Source organism: Pholcus phalangioides, unplaced genomic scaffold (genome assembly GCF_987345545.1).
Source record: "Pholcus phalangioides strain wild (caught in Gottingen) unplaced genomic scaffold, Ppha-v1.0 ptg000003l_1, whole genome shotgun sequence".
NCBI lineage: Eukaryota > Metazoa > Arthropoda > Arachnida > Araneae > Pholcidae > Pholcus > Pholcus phalangioides.
In genome coordinates, this window is record NW_028301596.1 from 46,838,540 (window position 1) to 46,860,324 (window position 21,785).

Consider the following 21,785-nt stretch of genomic DNA (forward strand, 5'->3'; position numbering starts at 1 on the left):
CCGAGATTGTGGATTATCTTTCAGGGAAATCGGTAGTCGTGTTGGACGAAACCAAACAACTGTAATGCGGATATGTGATCGTTGGATGCAGGAGGGTACGACGTACCGACGTGTTCGATCGCATCCACCTCAGTGCGCCACTTCACGTGATGACAGGCGTATTGTGCGTATGGCAGTGACGGATCGCTCAGCCACATCACTAACCATAGCACAGCACATTGTCTGTACCGCATCATCCAGTGTCTGCGCGTACCATTCGACGCCGTTTACAGCAGAGTGGTCTGTCCGCAAGACGTCCATTGCTTCGTCTACCCTTGACGCAGAACCACAGACGTCTCCGCCGCCAATGGTGCGATGAAAGAAGGATGTGGACGGCACAATGGAATGAAATTGTCTTTACTGACGAGTCACGCTTCTGTCTGCAACACCACGATGGTCGGATTCGAGTCTGGAGACACCGTGGAGAGAGGATGCTGAACAGCTGCATTATGCACCGCCACACTGGTCCTGCACCGGGTATTATGGTATGGGGCGGTATTGGATATCACTCTCGCACTGCTCTAGTACGCATTGCCGGTACTTTAAAAAGCCAGCGCTACATCTCCGAGGTGTTGGAGCCAGTTGTCCTTCCTTACCTTCAGGGCTTTCCCACAGCCATATTTCAACAGGATAATGCGCGACCACACGTGGCACGCATTGTCCAAAGGTTCATCGTCAATCGCCAGATTGAATTGCTTCCCTGGCCAGCTCGCTCTCCGGATCTTTCGCCAATAGAAAACACGTGGTCCATGGTTGCTCAACGATTGACCCAGATTACATCCCCCAGCTGCCACACCAGATCAACTTTGGCAACGCGTGGAAGCTGCTTGGTCTGCTGTACCCCAAGAACACATCCAAAGTCTCTTTGAATCAATGCCGAGGCGTGTGGCAGCGGTGATCTCCAACAATGGCGGCTACTCTGGCTACTGATTTTGGCAGGAACCACACTTCACAGAAGTCTATAAATTTAATCATTTGATGCTTGGTCAACATGTTATCTACAAAATAAATATTGTTGCGATATCTCTTGTCTTTCTTGGTGTTGCAATTTGGGTGGCCAGCAGTGTAATTGAAACAAAATATTGATTATAATTTGAAATTTTTCGACATACAAAAGAGTCTGGAACATATCATTTTATGGTCCATTTTATCTAAACTACTACTTGATTACCTGCGTTCAATTTACCAAGTGAAATAGAGCTGTTTATTCATAATATGTGTACTAGGGCATCGCATTAGGTTTTTGGCTTCAAAAACCAACAAAAACTTATTCACGTATGTATTAAAACAGTCAAAAATTTATTGTAAATGTTATCAAATAGTTCTTTTTCAACCTGATAAATTATGTTAAATAACAAAAAATAACTTACTTTTATGCAGATTAAACTGTTTTATATTTTTAATTAGCGTTACTGAATAATAAAATATCTATTTTGATATTTTAAATTTTCTGATCTGCTTACAATTTTATTCCATATCGAAAGTTCTTGAGCAGCATATGCTAACACTAATTAAACCCATTTATTACCACAAACATTTTAATGGCTTAGGTTTTATAAATGCAGAGTTTTAAAGAGTATTTTCAATCAAAGCAGAGCTGGCTGCACTTGACATCCAAAGCATTAGTTTGCACATATAGATACATCTTCAACTGGAAAACCATTGCATTATAAATGATAGTAAATACACCATATAATAGTCAAACTTAGTCATTCTTACTATTGTGCTTTATAATAATTATATATATATTATATGAAATATAACTCCTGTAATATAAGTTATAGGAGTTTCTTACATATCACATGGTCCAACAATTTAGTGTTTTGATTGCTAGATGCATTCTCATGTTATGCACAATAAAGGTATTGTTTCAAGTATCAGTGATTATCTGGATAATTTAATAATGACAAAAATCAACATTACATTTTTGGCGTAAAAGAACTTTTAATCACCTATATGTTATGAAAAGAGTACAGCAGATGGTTTATATCAATACACATACATAAGCAGTTGAAGAAATTTCGGAAGGTTGAGAATCTCATCTTGAATTGAAGAATATTGAATCATTCCATATTTTTTCCCTTCAACATTTATGCTATGCTCTATTCACTTTGTATATTTTACAGGAAAAAATACACATATCTTGTCCAAAATAATTCTGTAGACAGCAGAATATTATTTATTATTTTACAATCATATTAAGTATTTATTATTTGTATAACACAGTCATTTTAAACATTACATGCAATCAATGTGTGAATTTTCAACAGGAATTTTAAAATTGAAAAGCAATACAGTAAAACCTCGATAAGTCGTCCCCTCACGTTATCTAAAAAAAATATGATTGCATAAGCAAAATGCCGTCAGTTTCAATGCGAAATATTGTGAAAATCGTATAAATTTAAAGTAACAACATTTATGCAAATATGAATTAAAATTACAATATTAATAAAACTTATAGATTGCAAAAGAAAAAAAATTGAAGTTTTTAGCTTTTTAGAGTTTACCTTATTGTCTTAAAATATACTGGTATAGTTTGGGTTATACTAGTAATTTTTAATTTAGACTAATCAGAGCAACTGCTAGATTAGTTAGCTTTTCTTCAGAACAGAACTACTGCACATCAATTTTACATACACATGAAATTTAATCTTAGTGTTTTAATTCTTTATCAGTAGTTCATGAAACAACTACAAGGTAATCTTTCACATGCTAATTACAAGGTAGTCTCGAACATAGGGTCCACTTTGAGGGATGTGTGGAGGGCCCGGGGTAAGAAAAAGCACACATTAGAAGAACTCAACTTTGAAAAAATGTCTGGTTTTTCAACAAATTTAATTTGTTCAAATTTGAAGCCCTAAATCAGTGAAGTCCATGTGAAAATCAGGTCTAGCTTGAACAGTCCGGCAAATGAGCTTCCCAGCGTGACTTTTGTTGCTTGAACTGTGTTCCATTTTGGAACATAAGGCTTTTATGGTGACTTATATGACAATGTTGTTAACAAGCTATTTTTTTAAAGAAAGCCATAGAAATTATAATTCTCTATCTCCACCTTTTTCATGGTGATGAGTTAACTGAAATTAGTGATGAGTAAACGAGGGTTTAATAACACTGTTATCTATGAAAACTGGACAGGCCTAAAGAAAAATGATGATTTATTAGGGTGATGACTTAATGAGGTTTTTGACATGGTGGTTTAAACCGTCAAAAACTACCATGCATCAAAAACCTGCCAACCCTGGTTAGCATGACAGTGAAATCACTGCTGTTGCTGCTTCTTTGTGAAGGAAAAAAAACCTTGTGAGATAATACACCATTATATTTAGATGTGTAATGCAATCTTTATTCATGAATTTGCTAAAGATAGGGCATTGGAATGTAGCCAAAATATTTAGTAAAAATGAGAAATTTTAGTTTCTGTATATCATCAGTTTAAATAACTAAGATACTTCATAAGAAAAAAAAAAATTATATATATACGCTGTATATATATATTCAAGTGACTTTCTGAAAAAAAAAAAACCCCACTAACACCATCTTATATCATTTAAAGATATTCATCAAAGAATTTACTCCAAGAACATAAAATGTGGTAAGAATGAAAAATTTTGGCTAATAACGAACCAATATGATACTTTTCAAGGGGGGAAAAAAATTATATTTAGGCCACTTTTATTCATTTTTTTTGGAAAAAAAACAAAACCAGTGGGTTAAAGAAAACATGGTTTAAACCAAACAACCCTGCTTAGAAACATGGAATTTTTTCTGTTGGCCTCAGGAGATACAGAGTAACATTCTAATTGGAAGTTAGAGGACCCTTGGGGAGGGGGGGGGGCTGTTTAAAAATTTAGGTTTTTTTTTATTTTGTTGCACACTGCATTTTCATAACAATCTCAAAACTGGCACAGGGTAATTTTTGTATGCATTTGAGGATTTTTTAAATTGGAATCATACTTTTATGACAAACAGTTTATGAGATAAAGACAGCATTAACACTTACAGGACACCCTGTGTGTATAATCTTTTCTTTTTTAAACAAGACCTTCACCTAGAAAAGTCAAAGTTACTGGTTAATCTTATCACAGAATAATTAGGCTGCAAACTGAAAAAAAAGAAATTCTGACTTGGTTAAAAAAAATATACACAACTCGTAAAAAAAAACCACAATGAACACTTTCCAGAATATATATATTTGACATCAACTCACAATTTCTTGAACCACAACGAGATAGCTTAAAATAGATTGAAGCAAAATCTAAGACTAATAGGCCGATGACATTGCAAATGAAGAGGTACAACACAAATGAAGCGGTACTTCTCATGAGAACATTGAGGAATGAAGATTTATATTGCACGGGAACTGGTGTGAGAGGGCTGAACAACGATATCATCTTGACATGCACTGACATATAATGATGGATGAACAAGTCCATCTTTTCTCTCAATCAAGTATCTACAGCAAAAAAGAAAATCAATATGAATTCAATGCAATGATGAAAACAATGATCATTCAGAATTGGAAAAACAATCAAATCCTGCTATAACGAACTCCAAGAGACAGGAGAAATCATTTAATTATAAAGGCATTCCAGGTTTTTACATGTTCCTATGTAAACTTATCTGAGGGAACAGAAAACTATTCATTAAAACAAGATTTTAGCTATAAAGGTATTTGTTAAAATGGGATTCGAATGTATATCAATAGTAACTTCAAAATCAAAGACTCTAACAATAGGGAAATTACAACTACAAAAATGGTAACTTGCTTCGAGTGATTTCTTCAACATCAATCATTAATACAATAAGTCTCCTTTGGATAAATACAGGGTGATTATAATTAAAGTTCTCATACTCTGAATAGCTTTTCTCAAACTGCTTATCTGAATACATACAAATGTTTAGGATATCTTAATGAGACCTTGAGAGAGATTCATGAAATAGAAAAAAATAGTTCAATTTTCAACCACCAAGTGAAAAGTGGTGCTTTTTTATTTTCTTTTTCCTCATGGACCATATAGTGTATATATATATACAGGGTGAGTATAAAAAAACTATCCCGACATATGGGCCCCTAACTATCATACCATTCACAGAAACTGAATGAAATTTTGGAATAAGGTATTTTGATGTATGCGCTCAAGAATGATATGGAAAACAACAGTGTCACTCTAACAGTTACGGTTACAGTGAGAAAATTTCGAAAATATCAAATGGCAACACCAAGTTTTTTGTATTGGAATGTGATCTCCATTGTGAAAAACCCTAAATAGCGTTCGAATGGCAACTGTAGCATGAAAATCACCGGCGGTAGATAGGCTAAAAGTGAGGACAACCAATAAGGACAGAGAAGCAGCATAAAATAAAGCATTTCATTATGTTTCACAAATTTTCCACATGACCTTGTGGAGGACTAATCAGGCTGGGATCTCAGCCGAAGAAACGGTGTGACGAATGAAATGAACATTAATGCTCTGGTGCACGGCAAAGCCCTTTTTACTTTTTCCTTGCCTAGCTCCGGGGATTTTCGTGCTACAGGTGCCATTCCAACGCTATTTAGTGTTTTTCAGTATGAAGATCGCATTCCAATACAAAAAACTTGGTGTTGCCATTTGATATTTTCGAAATTTTCTCACCGTAACTGTTAGAGTGACACTGTTGTTTTTCATATCATTCTTGAGCGCATACTTCGAAATACCTTATGCCAAAATTTCATTCAGTTTCTGTGAATGGTATGATAGTTAGGGGCCCATATGTCGGAATAGTTTTTTTATAATCACCCCGTATATACCAAGTTTCAATAGAATATGTCCTCAAGAATGAAGTCTACATAGGTCTGAGTAATGCCGGTATACTGACGGGTGCTACATTGGTCTGAGCAGTTTCAGTATACTGACACTGCTAAGACCCATGAAGCGGCCGTTCTGGCAGATGTATTCCCTTGAAACTTGGTATATATGCTATATGGATCATGAGAAAATGTAAAATGCAATAAAAGCAAAACGATTTTTCAGCTGGTGATAAAAAATTTCATCTATTTTTTTTTATTTCATAAATATCTCTTCCATGGTCTTATTAAGATATTCTAAAATTTTGTCTGTATTTGGATAAGCAGTTTTTAAGAGAAACTACACAGAGTACAGGAACTTTAATAATAATCACCTTGTATTTCCCCCCTCAAAAAGTTACATAAGGAATTAAATATTACTTACGTCAACTTGAGTTTGGGGAACTGATCAAATTTTCATGTGACACCCCCCCCCCCCCCCATCCTGCATGTAGACCATGGCTTGACAAATCCCAGTCGCCATGACAAATATAGAATCAGTATTAGCATAGCATTTTCTATGTTATAGCTAAATTGGAGTCTGAATGAGACAAAAATTTCTGATTCCATGACAGTGTGTGTGTGTGTGTGTCTTCTAACATAGGAAACGGACCCTTGTTTAGAACGGTTTTTCTGTAGATTGAAATCATTCTTGGCTCCTAACAAACCTGGCTGGTGCATGGAGCAAACTACATAACTGTTTACGATACGGAACTACATGTAGCACTGTAACCCAGAGTATGTGCGTTTGAAGGTTTTTTTTTTTTTTTTTTTTTTTTAAATTCAGTACGGAGAATACTGTGGGCTGATTGCATTATTGAATGTGACTTTGATGGGCTAGTTCATGAACAAGGGCTACCATTTCTGAAGAGATCCATTTCTGTGTCCTTGGGGAAGAGCGTATCATTTTTTTTTTTTTTTTTTTGATTTGTCAAGCCCTTATGTAGGCACACTGACACAAATTCCCAAAGTTTCAGACTCAAATTTTGTAAACACATACGAAAAATTTTGAAATTTGACACCATTTTTTTCCTCTAGCCACCACACTGACTTGGCACCTGCAATTTATTAAGGCCCAGCGATAGATGTAGTAATACTTACTGGAGAAAATCATCAACAGTTTGAAGAAGTGGCACCATCTGCTTCTGTGTAATGCTGCTTTTATAGAGGAGCTCTGGTAGCTTGACTGAAACAAAAAGGAACTTCTGTTAGAAGTACAAAATGTGATAAAACTATTTCCATTTCCCACCTCTATAAAATTTTTGTGTACTAGCATTTCTCCAGTTTATCCAGCAAATTCTAAGTACAATATGTGTGTGAATAACCTTTCCCAAGTCAACCTCAAGATGTCTTGAGACTTTGGTCGAAGAAAATCGTAATAAAATTGTGATAAAAAATGACATAACAAATCCACTCAGAATACCTCATGGTAATTTGAGCTTTATGTGCGATATACACTACCCGCCCAATGTGTGAAATTTTTTAGTTGTGTAGGATTCTTCAGAGAACAAACAGAAGTCAAGGCTCATTTTTATATGAACTCATCCAGACAATTAGTTCATAAAATCAAAAGTTTGCAAATGGGAAAGACGTTCCGAAAATTGACAGTGTTTGGGATCAGAAGACTAGCTCCAAAAACTTATCAGTTCGTTTAAATTCAGCACCAACTATATTTGCTGGAGAACCCCCATAAAAATATAAAGAAGAGACTGAAGGCTTTTGAGGATTTGGAGCAACAGCAAACTTATACATAATTTGGTGCACAATTTTTTTAGCTTGCATGAAATACTTTTCCAAGGGGTGCATTAAGAGCTAAGAAGTTAAATTGAAGTAGTTATAAGAAGTCCATAAAAGAAATTACTTTATTCAATGGCCAATGATGATCTGTAGAACACACCTGTATACCCTTACCCACCCATAAGGGTATACAGGAAAATAGTAAAAAAAAATTGGATGCTGCAAACTAGAGACTGGTATGGTGAGAGTAGAACCCTGAATCGAGTACCTGCGTTTAGCAATTGGAGAGAGGTGATGCTCTTTTAATTTGAACCAGTCTACCATTGTGTATAATATAGATTATACACCATGAGGTGGCCTCTCAGGGGGTTGGCCAATAATGAAAGGGGAAAAAACTAAAACAGATGAAATCAAAAATCTAAATATATGACATCCATATTTTTATGGGCATCTTTTTCTCAGCTACCTCGTTGGGCATTTTGCCTGTTGTGGTGTTGTATTTGTATTAAAAATATTGGGTGTAACATAATTCCGTCCGGGGCTTGGAAAGGTTATATTAAAAAAAAAACTGTTATGAATACAGCACAAAAAGCGTTCCTCCTACAACCATATAAAGAATCACTTCAAGTTTTACTATCAAGTAATCACTAACTATATTACAGTACAGCATAAATTTCGTATAAAATACTAAATTGAAGCACTAACAGACAATACAATTTATATGTGGTATAAAAAATTTAACAAAACTGGACCCCCCACATTCACGATGTCTTCTGCAAGATGGGGTTTCCCCAAATTTTCTTGGAGAAGTGCATGAATACTTAAATGCTGAGCTTTCACTTCCTTGGATTGGACGTGCTTAACAAGATGGCACTCCTCTTCTTCCATGGGGCCCCCAACGCTCATCTGACTTAAACGGGGTCATATCAAAGATCATGTACTCATACTTTCTATGCCAACAGAACTGCAAGAAAGAATTACAGGTGCATCTGCTGCAATTGACTGTGATAAGTTGGGATGAGTATGGCAAGAACTTCATTTTAGAATTGAAGTATGGCATGTCACCAAAAAAAGGTGCACATATTGAACAGTTGTAAAAGCTTATACATAACTTGAAGTGATTCTCAAAAGGGTGTCCTTGAACTCATGGGCCAAACTTTAAGGGAAGATAAAATACACATAAAGAAGCATTTAATGTATAATGTGGGGTCAGAAATGAAAAGTATTGGCGGAAAAACACAAAATGTTGAGGAAATGGAAAAAAAGCTTTTTATTTACATTAATAATTACAGTAAGTGCTCAAATGTGCCACCACCGACATCAATACAGGTTTGGCAGCGTCTAGCAAGTGATTGGCATATCCTTTCGAAAATGCCAGGTGTTTCACAAACAGTTGCAGCAGCGACTGAGGTCCTCACCAGAGTTTCTCCGCCAACACTTTTCATTTCCGTCCCCACACTACTATACAAAAAATGCTTTTTTATGTGTATTTTACCTTCCCTTAAAGTTTAGCCATAAGACACCCTGTATATGGTGGTGTGAAACATTTCTTGTTGTATTCATAATAAATTTTTTAAATATGACCTTTCCAAATCTTGGAGGATAATTACATTACACCTGTAAACAAACCTGAATTATGTTAGTTGCTAGAAATGCTTCAACTTCTGAGCGAATATTTAATTTACAAGCATGACTGACTGACTGACTCTCTCGAGTAAAATTTACTTTATTATGCGCACTGTGTTAATGTGAATTAATTTTTATTAGCATATCTATTATGGAGTCTATAGAATGAATTAAACTTCTTTACATTATTTTGAATAAGAAAATTTGCCTTGAAATATGAGTTATTCCTGATACGAGTAACTTTCAGTAAATAATTAAGCTTGTGACTCAAGATACTCTGCAGCCAAAGCTCTGTGTCTCGAATTTTAAAAATGACAAAGGACTTCATGCTATAAAATAATGCATCATGTTTTGTGGGATTCACAGATATCTTATAAGGATATTTATTGGCTATGCAGTTATTCTACATCCAAAATTTCATAAGGCAGTTGATTCAAATTCACCAGAAGTTAATTTTGCACTGATGTGAATGAAAACGTTTCCTTTATCAGTTAATGTATTTATTATCAGTTATAATTATTTACAGCAATATATTTTCATATTTGAAAATATTTAAATGGCAGACAAATTAAATTCAGTGCAGTTTCATGCAAGATGTGTTCAAAAGTATTAGTAATTTGTAATTCATAGTCATACCAAACAATCGGAGCAGATGTGGTCCTCCATAAATGAGAGATGGAGAAACAGGTTTCAAGTCATAGATGTAGTCAGGTAATATTTTCCAAGCCAGAACCTCTTTCAGTAAACTTGAATGGCTTTGCTGTGGTGTGGATGATGATGACTGCAAGGTGATGACTGGTGTCTGTAAAGGTGATTGCACTGATCCTTTTTCATTCTTTGGGTTACTAACACCACTCAAATTGGTTGAACTGGGTGTCAGAGCAACGACAGGACAAACGCAAACGGACAGGGGTGTTACAAGATTTGCACCATTCGCAGTGATGGTTGCATTAGCAGAGGAGCTCTTTTTCGGAGTGGTCTGCAACTTGTGTGTGTTTGTTATGGGACAGGAAGTTGATGAAGCAGCTATGCTATGTACCGATCTGCGAGTTTGCCTGATGGGACTTGTTGGAGATGGCACAGGCTCAGGATGAGTCATTTTGGGAGTATCTGCATCAGATGATGTGGTGACATTTGTGGGATCTGTTTTCACGCTGGTGACAATATCCTCAGACGATTTGTTTCTTGCCCTTGATCTCAGACCCTGTCGCGATCCAGTGACTCTTAATTTCTTGCCTACATGAATAAAATTTAAATTTTAGCAACGACAAGCCAGTTCAGTTAGCTGCATCAAATTGCTTATCTATCAACTATACACAAGAGTGATTTTTTAAATTTATTGTGAAACAAAAATAATGTCATAATTAGTATATGGTATAGTGATCAATTAATTTGTGATCAATTTAAATACTCACAAGGCGGACTGGTATCCTTGCTTGATTGGCCACGACTATGTTTTCTACCAGAAATGCCAGATTCCTCATTTCTTTGTGATGGGGGGGATTTATGACCAACTGACTGATTTCGTAATCCACCTCTTGTATGAGCCGACGGACTGCTTTGAGTTGTTTTTGTTTGCTCACCGGGTGTGATAGGAGTCCCATCTGCATCAAGATTTGATGGAGCTGTTCTACTTCTTTGCACATTTCCCGTGCCACTGTAACAGAATTAATATAGCGAAAATGGTGATAAAATCAAAAACACAAATTAAAAATTATATAATATAACCAATTATATAATACAATCAAAGTGCAATCCAAATTTTAAAATGAATGTATTTTATTGAATATAACACTTATAGTTAGTTAGAATATATATTTTTAATGCCGGTAAAAAATCAGTCTCAAAAGTTTAAGAACTTTATGCTAATTTTAAAGAAGACGTGTTGTGTCTGCTGAAATGACATGTTTTTAGAGCGGAATGAAGAAGAGGGAAAGTTTTAGTTAGTGAATTAAAACACCCACTTCATCGCAGTTCATGAGGGAGATGTCTAGAATCTTCAAGTGCAAATTGGACAGTGACACAGACAAATTTCTAATGTTCTTAACCGATCAGGCAGGTTCTGCATTGCCTTCGAGCAGAATATAATTTCATGTCAGTTCTTTCCATGCAGAATAGAGAAATCACATCTACTTACTGTTCATAAAACATAAGTGTTTCCTTTCGTGGATGCTATCAGTGAATGATAATCTTGAGTATATGAACTATTAAAAGCTTTATATTTAGCTTTATTAGCTCAAAGTTTTATATTTTCTTTCTGAAGACATTATTTAATCGGAGGAAACAATTTAAAAACTTCAAAATACGAAGGTGCTGATGAAAAAACTTGTGTTTACTGCATGCCTGTTAATAGAATACAATAACGATTACATGGGAATTTTGGCAACCAAGGTCATGCCCCTGATAAATAATTGCAGATAAACGTTACGTAAACAAAGTCACATCTTTGCCAGTTGCTTAAATGCGGTCACCGAGACTTTTTTATGGCTGCTAGATGGAAAATACCACGGCTGTTCTCTATGGGTGTTTTCCCTAAAAACGACAGCAGTCATTGACGTCATGACAACGTGAAAGCTCGTGTAAAATCTAATTTTCTGCCAAAATCCGGAGAGTTGGCAGGTCTGCAATAATTAAAACAGAATACCAATTATAATTTGCGATTTTGAATTTTTCGACACAAAGAATATAGAACAAATAATACATAATTTTATGGTTCATTTTATCGAAACTATTGATTATCTTTGTTCAATTTACTGTCAAAGAGAGTTGTTTATTCAAAATATGTGTGATAAGGGATCAGGGTTAGGATTTTGACCTCAAAAACGCAGTACTGAAACAGTGAAAAAATTGATTGTCAATGTTATAACAGTTATTTTTTTAACCTGATAGATATATTAAATTAAAAAAAAAACACTTTCAGGTAGATTAAAGTGTATTATATTTTGAATTATAATTACTGTGCATAAAATATATATTTTGATATTTTAAATTTTCCGATCTGCCCAAAATTTTATTTCACATTAAAAATTTTTACGCAGCTCTGTCAATACACTAATTAAACTAATTTATTCTCACCTAAAAATTTCTTAGCTTAGGTTGTATAAATTTAGAGTTTTAAAGAGTATTTTCAATCAAAGCAGAGCTGGCAGGACTTGATATACACAAATCATTGTTTTGCACATTTAAATACAGCTTCAATTGGAAAAACATTGCATTATATAAATGCCAGTAAATATACCACATCATAGTAAAACTTGGTTATTCTTACTTTTGCACTAAGAATAAGTTACAGGAGTTTCTTAAGCACCATATACAAGGCAGCACTCCAAATTAAAAGACATTTTAGTACTATAATTTAATATTTGATTGCTAGATATATTCTAATCTTACGAGCAATAAAGATATTCTCTTAAGTATCAGTGATTATCTAGATAATTTAATAACATAAATCAACATTAAATATATGACATTTTTAAACACCCATTTGTTATGAAAAGAGTATAGCATGTGGTTTATATCAATACACATATAGGCCTATAAGCAGGTAAAGAAATTTTGGAAGAGCGAGAATCATCTGGAATTGAAGAATATCAAATAGTATAGTGCTATAGTTTTTCCTTCAGCTTTTATGCTATGATCTATTAAAATTGTATATTTTTATACGGAAACAATATATATATTGTACAAAATAACTCTGTAGAGAGTAGAAAATTATTTTATATTTTAAACATTACGTGCAATTAACGTGTGTTTTTCCAATGAGAATTTTCGTATTGAAAGCAATATTTGAAGTTTTTAACAACCGTCAAAATTTATCATGCATCAAAAACCTGTCCACTCTGGTTTCAATATGTGTGCTTTATTGGAAAATTAAATATTGCACATTTCAGTGAGATATTTATAATTAAATGTTTATAAAAAAATTGCTTTCAAAACATATTTGATATTATTTCACAATCAATGAGGTGAAATGAGCATTATTGTATGCATGCTAATTAAAGAATAATTAGTACACATTCTTATTTTCTTCCAGTTTCTTCCACTTGCTCGGAAGAAACCCAACCCTAAATCATGAAGAGCAATAAAAGCCTCTAGAAAGCCTCAGTATTGCTATCGAGGATGTATTGAGTTCAGTATTGCTAAGTGAGGAATCCTTCAAAATAAGATTCTGTTAATTCAAATATGTTTTTTAGTAATACAGGGACAGGAAAACATAATTTACACTTTATTTTGGGACTGCAAGTATTGTACTAGGATTTTTTCGTGTTGTGCTTAAACTTTCGAAGCAGATTCAAATGTCCAATAGCAAAAATATCAAACGTTTATTTGCTATTAATTTCACATCTTATTTGCCATGTTCTTTTTGTGCTTTAAACTTTTGAGAGGGGCTATAACTATTAAGTTGCACAGATCAAATTGATAACATTATAGTGATGCACGTAAATTACAGTAGAACCTCTCCACTTCATACTGATTTATAATCCAGACACTTCTGCCAAGGTTTTTTCTTTTCTCAGCCAGGGACTTTGATGTTTCTCTTCATATCAAAATTCCATTAGAGCTTTTTTATTGCATGTTTGTGTCCACACTGCAATGTTTGGGCTTCTGGGAAAGTGGGAACAATGATGGCACCTGTGTGTCTCAATGAATGTGATTAGTCAGCTTTGATTGAAATATTTCATTTCTAGACTCTGTACAGTTAACTGTAGATGTTGTCATATTCAACATTAAACATTAAAAATTCGGAAATGAACAACACTTGATTCATATTCTGCAATCCAACTCCTGAAGAGTCTGGATTAGAGAGGTTCTATTGTACTTGAAAAAATATATACCAAAAAATATTTTTAAGTGTTCTGAGGTAGAGAAAAATATTATGCAATGATAAAGCAAAAAATTTGAACAAGTATATGGAAAGGAAGTATTATAGCAAGCATTATAGAAAAAGACTTCAATGTGGAAAAATCTCTAGAAGTTAAATTCATGAAAAATTGTAAAAATTAGCATACAATAACAAAAATCACCTTCTCTTAATAGGCGAGCATGTACTGCCTAAAGTATAAAATTGTTTCTTCTCTTGACGGTACAACAATAAGTGTGGCAATGTGAAATCAAAATACAACCGAATACCATCCATAACTTCTTTAGCGAAATCTATCCTAAAGAGAGAGAGAGAGAGAGAGAGATAAATAATAAAAATCATATAACCCACATAGCTAGACAAATATTGTGCATTAATTCTTTTCAAATAATGAGATAAATAAGAAAATGAATAGAATGTATAGCTGAGTGCTATCAATATTCCCTATTCAGAGGTCAATGCACCTAAACTTTTTTTTTCTTTTTAAACTTAAAGCTATAATGGTCCTAGAAGTCTTTGGTCCATGTAATACTTGTATTGTGTGAAATATCTTGCTTTTCAAAGTCAAAATCTGTTTTAAAAATTCTGAAATTTTAGTTCGCATTGTGAGACATCACTCGTATATCGGGTCAAAATTTGTTAAACATTTTTGGTCATCTTGCAAATCACTCGTGAACGGAGTTACTCGTAATCCAAAGCTCTACTGTACACAGTTAAACATTGTCAACTCAACACCATAATACAAATTAAATACTTGAATTGCACTGCTCGTTGAATTGTATTTTATGTGTGAGGATTTGATATTGACAATTCATCAAATGTTTTCTCACAAAAATATTCATTCTTTGGAAAATAATACTAATAACAGTCCATGCTGCTTAATGAGATCGCATCGGAACTCGGGGTTTCTGATAACAATAATTGACTGATAACTATATGTTTAAAAAAATCCTGTTTGCAAGTACGGTGATTGTGTCCCGTTTGGTCCAACAGGACATATGATAAACAGGTGTGGTAAAATAGGACAACTGTTTTTCCTTTCCCACACTATTGCTTACAAAATGTTCAATCGTTCTTTTTTTTTATTATAAACTAAAATGGGACTTTTTCCCCTTTCCAAGCTAAAATCCTCCATTTTTTTTTATTCAACCATTGTGAGGCATTAGAATGAAACTGCCTAATGTATGTAGTACATCATGGATTACTTTTTTTAAATGTACATTTCATGTATTCTTTGAGAAAATCTCTTGGAAAAATGAACTTGAATCTGGTCAACTGAAAGAAACTGAACAAGAACTGAAAAAAAGGGCTTTTCTTTTATCGTCATAAATTCGCTTTCACTATAGCGAGGACCAGGATTTAAGCTAGATAAAATTAATATAAAATAATATAAAATTATTTTAGCAAAAAAACCGAAAATAGGGGAAAAGCTTTAGCAAAATGCTACAATGCTAATGATTTATGGTTGGATGTCTTCTCATTTCGTACCTCCTGTACGCATTTTTGCAAAAGTGGCTGCTACTTCTTTCGCATTTTGCGAAAAATGTGACCATAGCTTAAACCCTGGCGAGGCCATTGAAAAAGCAGCTCCATGCATATCTACGTATCATCTATGACATTAAGTACGGAAATGTTTGTCAATGAAGGGGGGGGGGGGGGGCGCAGAGAACACCTCATAGCCTCGCACTGTCTTGCATCATAATAGTGATAACTTATGGGGGAAAAAAGAGTTTGGTTAAACCTTTGCTTCAAAACGTGTAAAAAAACTGATAATACAGTCTCTCTTGACACTCGCTATAATGACCCCCATTGTTCCACACTTGAAAACGGCCTTATATTGGAAGGTTGTTATATCCAAAGGAAAATATATAGCACAGTATTATATGAAAACATTTGGGACTTTTCCTACTGGTCATTGTAATGGAATGGTCGCTATAACATAGGATTGTTATAACGAGCATCCCCTGTATTATCCGAAGTCCCGATAACTATAAACAATTTTTTCCCCATGTTATGGTATATTGGTCCATTAAGTTCTTTGCTGAAGTGATAGAATATCACTTTGGCAAAGAACTTAATTTATCCAAATGATAACATTATCCATGATTCTAATAAGTAGCATAGACTATTAGATTTTAACCGTACCAATCCAAAATGAAAGAAATCAAAACATACTTTGACTGGATGAACGAAATAGACATCACTTTCCCAGTTTTAAAATCTTTATCTTGTGGTGATAGCAATTGCACAGCCAAATGCTTCACATAATCTTCAAGAATTGAAACAACGTTGCATTCACATGGCAAGTGTATCAGCTAAGAAGAAACAAATTTTTAGCGCTCTCAGCAGCTGAAACCATCTAATTATAATTTTCTTTTGAGTTGTTAATGTTTAAATTGGCAAGAACTAAAATATTTTACATAAATTCAAAGTTTCCCTCTCCCAGACTATTAAATAGCTCTTATATCCCCTAAATTTTGACCATAATTGCAAAAAAACCCCTACTTTTGAGGGGGAAATTTTATTCTTAAAGAATCCAGGAAAAATCCTTTGTCTGCACCCCCCCCCCCTAAATTAACGTCACAGGTTGCTATCTAAGCTAAATTGTGAAGAAATATGTTATTTCGAAGAGGAAAAAATAAAAATTTGCTAAGCAGTCAGAATGAGTTTTGTTTCTCGTTAGTAAAATCACGAAATTCCCTCTGTCAAGTTGGGATTACACTATAAAAGTTTGATAAAAGTTATTTTACAGAACTTTGAAAAACAACCAATAAGCTTATTGGTTACATTCATTTGAATCTAACCGATAAGTTTATTTGTTGCATTTTTCAAGTTTTATAAAAGAACTTTACCAAACTTTTATAGTGTAATACCGGCCTCATGGTTGACCATATGTCACGTTGCACTCGTCCCATTTTACGCTCAATGACAATTTTATTGATTAGTCTGATTTTTATTTGAGTGCAGTAATAGTGGGAAGTTTAACAAAAATAGGCAGTTTAATGTGAATCGCTACAAAAATCTCCCTAATTCTCATTCTCCAAGGTGAGTAGCTATGTAAACTTATAATGAAGTAAAAATGGTTTTGTACACGAAACTATTACTATGCAACACTTTCAATGCTGGGTCGACACAGACATTGCAGTGCTATGCTGAACCAGACAAAAACTGTTTAAGACGAGAGGCTCAACATAATGCAGACTATTTTGATGGGAAACTGCACCACATTGTGCATCAGACTCCCATCAACAAGAACAATTGGCTCGTTCATACATGCTTTGCTGAGTGCCATTTGATCATTTTTCAAAGTAAATAGGAGGAAATAATGTTCTACATTTTAAGTATGAAAAATCCTTTTTTAATAGTGATAATATCGGAATTAAAAAGCAGTCAAATTATTTTGATATTCAGCCATTTATAAAAGCACAAAATTTTTTTTATTTTACCCTAACCATTTTATGAAGACCTTTATTTCATCAAAACAGCCATTTTTGTGTAGACAAGGGTGTGATGGCCCAGATAGATAAGATACTCGCCTAAAGTACCGAAGCATGTTTAGAGGTGTCGTGAGTTCAATAGCTGGTTTGTCCTTGTCAGAATCTTTCCTGATGCAGGAGTACAACAGAAATGGTGACATGACCATAAAAAAAAGATTGCTATTGCAGGGTGTCCCACATCGAGAGGTTAGTGCACCAACCTCTTGGAGAGTATAAAAACAGGCTGGCATTTAGAATCAACAATAAATTGTAGGTCCCGGTCTAATTAGCCTTCATGTGCAGAAAATGACCATGGTTCAACAAAAATGATCAAATGATCATTGTGTAGACAATAAGTAACAACTTTCTGTGACACAATTATAGATATCTGAATAACATGCTTCAGACAAAATCGTTAGTGGCATCAAAATCATTCTGCAGTAGATATGCGTTTGACACTAATTGTTTCTAAATTGGCTCCAAGTCAAAATCAAATGAAGTCTCAACAGCTTACCTTATTATCAAGAGTAACGAAAATAGCATCGTCCACCAATTTATCTTTGAGTGGTTCTGGCATTTTGATCTGAATATTCCTTTCACATTCCTCCTGTTTAGTAATTATAAATAATTATAATCCAAGTAGTGATAATCCAATCACTAGCACTCAAATGTAGCAAATATATATATTTTTTACTCTTAAACTATGGTTACATCACGCATGTTGGATGATATAAAAAAAAGTGTTTTTTTTTAAACCCATAATATAACTGGAAACTTTAATCAAGATTCTAATAGTAAATTTTAAACAGCGTTTTCAATAGAAACAGTAAAATATCAAAATTAGCTTTTATAACAGGGCACAGTCACTTAACACTGGCTGTTAACTGATTTGAATGTATTGGAATTCACAATTTTTGTTGCATATTTACATGCTAAAATAACCAAGACTCAATAATTTTCAGGACTTTGCAAAGACGTGGAAAGGAATGAAAATCAATGATTTCCATCACCAATATCTCAGTGAATTTTCATCCCATTGCTACAGCAATAATTGTTTTTCTATCCCAGAGAGAGGTGGGTAGACACAAAAACGTTTTGTATATGAGGGTAATAAATTTATCATTATTTTAATTATGATTATAAGATTAATAGACAATAAATTATTGATACTATAATTCTAAATTACATATTTTACGAAGGTATTAAAGCAAATTATTATAAAAGAATTGAAAAAAAATTACATCAGATGAATCGCTGCTCCCAGATGATTCAGCATCTTCAGTTTTCACCATAGTATCAGGCTCTGTGGATTCTTCACTTTCTTTTTTCAAGAGAGATTCCTTTATTATCGGCGGAAGTTTACCCTTGCGTTTGCCTTTCCTACAACAAAATTAATTTTTTTTTTCACATGATTAACAACGAATGATAAAAAGCCAATCTATTTATTTACCATGTACAGTGAAAATTAAGTTTCGACTAGCCATGGTTTTAAAATTGAAAATATTCATACAAAGAGAAACATACAAGTATGCAGCAGCTTCTTGAGCCAGCTTTGCTTGCAATACTCTGTTTTCTTCTGTGTCTTGCAATATAAATTCCTCTTTCACGCAGCGATCCCAACTAAAACAAGAAACTTGTATTATTTATTGTCAAACTATCAGCATTAATAAAAAAAACAAGCATTAATAACAGAATTTTGCTTTACATGCAGAAATGCGTAGCATAAATATCACTTGTGTTTATGACAATGAAAATCTAAACAAAGTTAAAAAGACTGAGATTGTAGAGAAATAGGAAATTGTCTGTAGACCTTGCATACAGATCAAAGCACTGGTGACTAATTCTTTTGCTTGCAGGTAAGTTCTGAAGTTCTGGTCATTAATATATATTTGTGAATCATACGAGAGTTAAATTACTCTTTTGGCAACCAAATATGGAATGAGCAATGCGGGACAGAGTTTGTGCATTGATGCTTTGAAACAAAGCATATAAAACCATATATCTTCCGTTGCAATAAATTGAATTTTACTCCAGATTTTGTCTTGTTGGATATATATATTTAAAGTGAAATGAAGTAAAAAAAAGTATTTCATTTCTAACTAGTTTTAGATTTTACAAAGTAATTTTTCATGAATGTACCACGGAACACATGTACCTTGTCCATGTTCCTTGGCGGAACTTCTAACAAATCTGTAAATGTTGAAATGTACATGTACGTGTAATAAAATTGATGTGAAGTTCGTTTCTATGTAACGCTTGTTACAATTCTACTAAACCAGACTTGCACCTCGTCCATATTCCTCTGCGGAACTTCTAAACTTGTTACAGTACTGCCATCTACCATCAATTTTTCTGACTATGAGTGAAGTAACTAATGACTGAATAATTGCATCATTGTAGGCCTGTTGTTATCTGTGGCATGACTTTTTTAATAGGGAGTCACAAATATGCCACTTACAGCAATGCATTTCTCTCAGAAATTATTGTACATCAATTTTACATGATGCAAAAAGCATTTTAATATATCATTAGACAGAATAGTAACAATGATACCTGCTACTCCAACCGAAGAAATGGATTAGATATTCTGGGATTTTGCGCCCTCTATTATCACGACTAACATTCAGTTCTAAAACCTGAAATAAAAACAAAAGTAAAAATTTGATGTCATACAATAAATGAAACATTGCGCTCATTAAAAAATTAAATGAAAAGCAAATATGAGAGGGGCTTGACAAATCACACTAAAATGTAGGCGACAGAAATTTTTTAAGGAGCCAAATTCTTAAGCAAAACAGATCAAAAAATGTCTTTCTCAACTTTTCCAGAAAGATTTTAGGTTGATTTGAAAATTTAAAAATTTTTAGTCGCCATGGCAATCTGGGATTTGTCAAGCCCTGGTGCAAATGTAAACCATTTCACATGAAAATAAATTCAATACAAATTAGAGCTTGGCATAATGTCAACCTCACGGGCAGAATAAAAATGACATTTTCCAGGTGACTTGGGAATGAGGAAGCCTAGTTTGTTAACTATGCTGGATGGGACATATTTTTTTTCTTTCAAACTGATCACATTTTGTCTGTCGCCATGGGAAATTTACAACCAAATGAGTTTGCACCGAATGGGTGCATGTGTACATCAGTCTAAGTGTGTATCTAGTGTTACGCCTGAATTTTTATTGCTGTCATTTACTTTTCAAACAATGAGTGAAGTGTAATGATTGTATCAATGTGGGTCTGTTGCTTTCTATGTCATTGTAGGTATACTTGTCTCTCTAATAGCAGGGCCGCAACTGGACGGGGGAGTAGATGGGTCTGGTGCTAGACAAATGAGGGTGCCAAATTGACCCTTCTATAGCTCTTTCTACATTACACAGTGGCATTAAAATACACGTTTGCCCCAGCTGACAAAGCATCTAGTTGCACCTATGTGTTTCAGAACTGAAGTAAAATTAGACAGAGATGACATTACACCAAGATCTTACTGTATAGTAAACTTTGCCATCTCAAGAGAAGGTGCTGGTGTTTTCCTTTTTTTCAAATGGAAAGGGAACCTACGAACTGGAATTTTTCTCTCAGAAGTCTGGGCCCTGGGTAAATATAAAATTTTGGGGGTCCATTATGAGCAGTGTTATTAGAGATAGAGGCGTGGGGAGGGGAGATAAAAAAAAAGTAGCCAATTTCGGGCCCTTGGCATGTGCCCCGTTCGCCTCTGCGAGAAACAGATCCTGCCCATGAAAAATGTTACTTAGAAGGAGGCCCACGAAGATCCCGGCCAAAAGGGTCCCTATTACATCCCGCGCCCTCCTTCCCTTCCCCCCCCCCCGAAATATTGATTGCCAACACCATATGGATGCTACTTCATATTGACACTTGTTACCTTAGAGTCGTACAAAACTTTAGCTTTGGTTGGATCTGGTTCATAGCACAGCACTTTCTCTCCTTCCGAAAATTTGAATTTAACGCCTCGGGTAGATACTGTTGATACCATTTTAGATGAACAAAACCTCGGCAGACATTGAGAAACCCTTCACTTTCATAACAAAACAAAACACCGTCAAAATACAACAAAACCTAGACGGCACACAGGAACGAAGGCTTCCGATTGGTTCGATTGATCCGTCTTCCCCAATCACTGAACCAATCAGAGTCTAAATACACATTCCTGACTTCTAGGATTTCACCCACCTGTTGCCAGATTCGACTTTCAGATCGATCGA

At 34.4% G+C, this 21,785-nt stretch overlaps 1 protein-coding gene across 1 annotated transcript; it reads right to left on the minus strand.

The window, feature by feature from the left end:
- Nucleotides 1-2,943: 2,943 nt before the first annotated feature.
- On the minus strand, nucleotides 2,944-21,686 carry msl-3 (male-specific lethal 3). The gene is made up of 11 exons (XM_089249256.1): nucleotides 21,446-21,686; nucleotides 20,117-20,199; nucleotides 19,088-19,183; nucleotides 18,805-18,943; nucleotides 18,078-18,170; nucleotides 16,263-16,402; nucleotides 14,251-14,385; nucleotides 10,642-10,883; nucleotides 9,863-10,462; nucleotides 6,965-7,049; nucleotides 2,944-4,492 (listed from the first exon to the last, which is right to left on the minus strand). The coding sequence occupies exons 1-11, from the start codon at nucleotides 21,554-21,556 to the stop codon at nucleotides 4,384-4,386; spliced, it is 1,833 nt and encodes a 610-aa protein (XP_089105382.1). The 5' UTR covers nucleotides 21,557-21,686; the 3' UTR covers nucleotides 2,944-4,383.
- Between the last annotated feature and the right edge of the window lie 99 nt (nucleotides 21,687-21,785).

Excerpts from the sequence above, each read along its gene's own strand:
- msl-3 (XM_089249256.1), bottom strand. The coding sequence starts at position 21,556 with ATGGTATCAACAGTATCTACCCGAGGCGTTAAATTCAAATTTTCGGAA. Across the intron at positions 20,200-21,445 it reads AAGTTTTGTACGACTCTAAG|GTTTTAGAACTGAATGTTAG; the intron begins GTAACAAGTGTC and ends TTTTTATTTCAG. Across the intron at positions 18,944-19,087 it reads CAAGAAGCTGCTGCATACTT|GAAAGGCAAACGCAAGGGTA; the intron begins GTATGTTTCTCT and ends ATTTTGTTGTAG.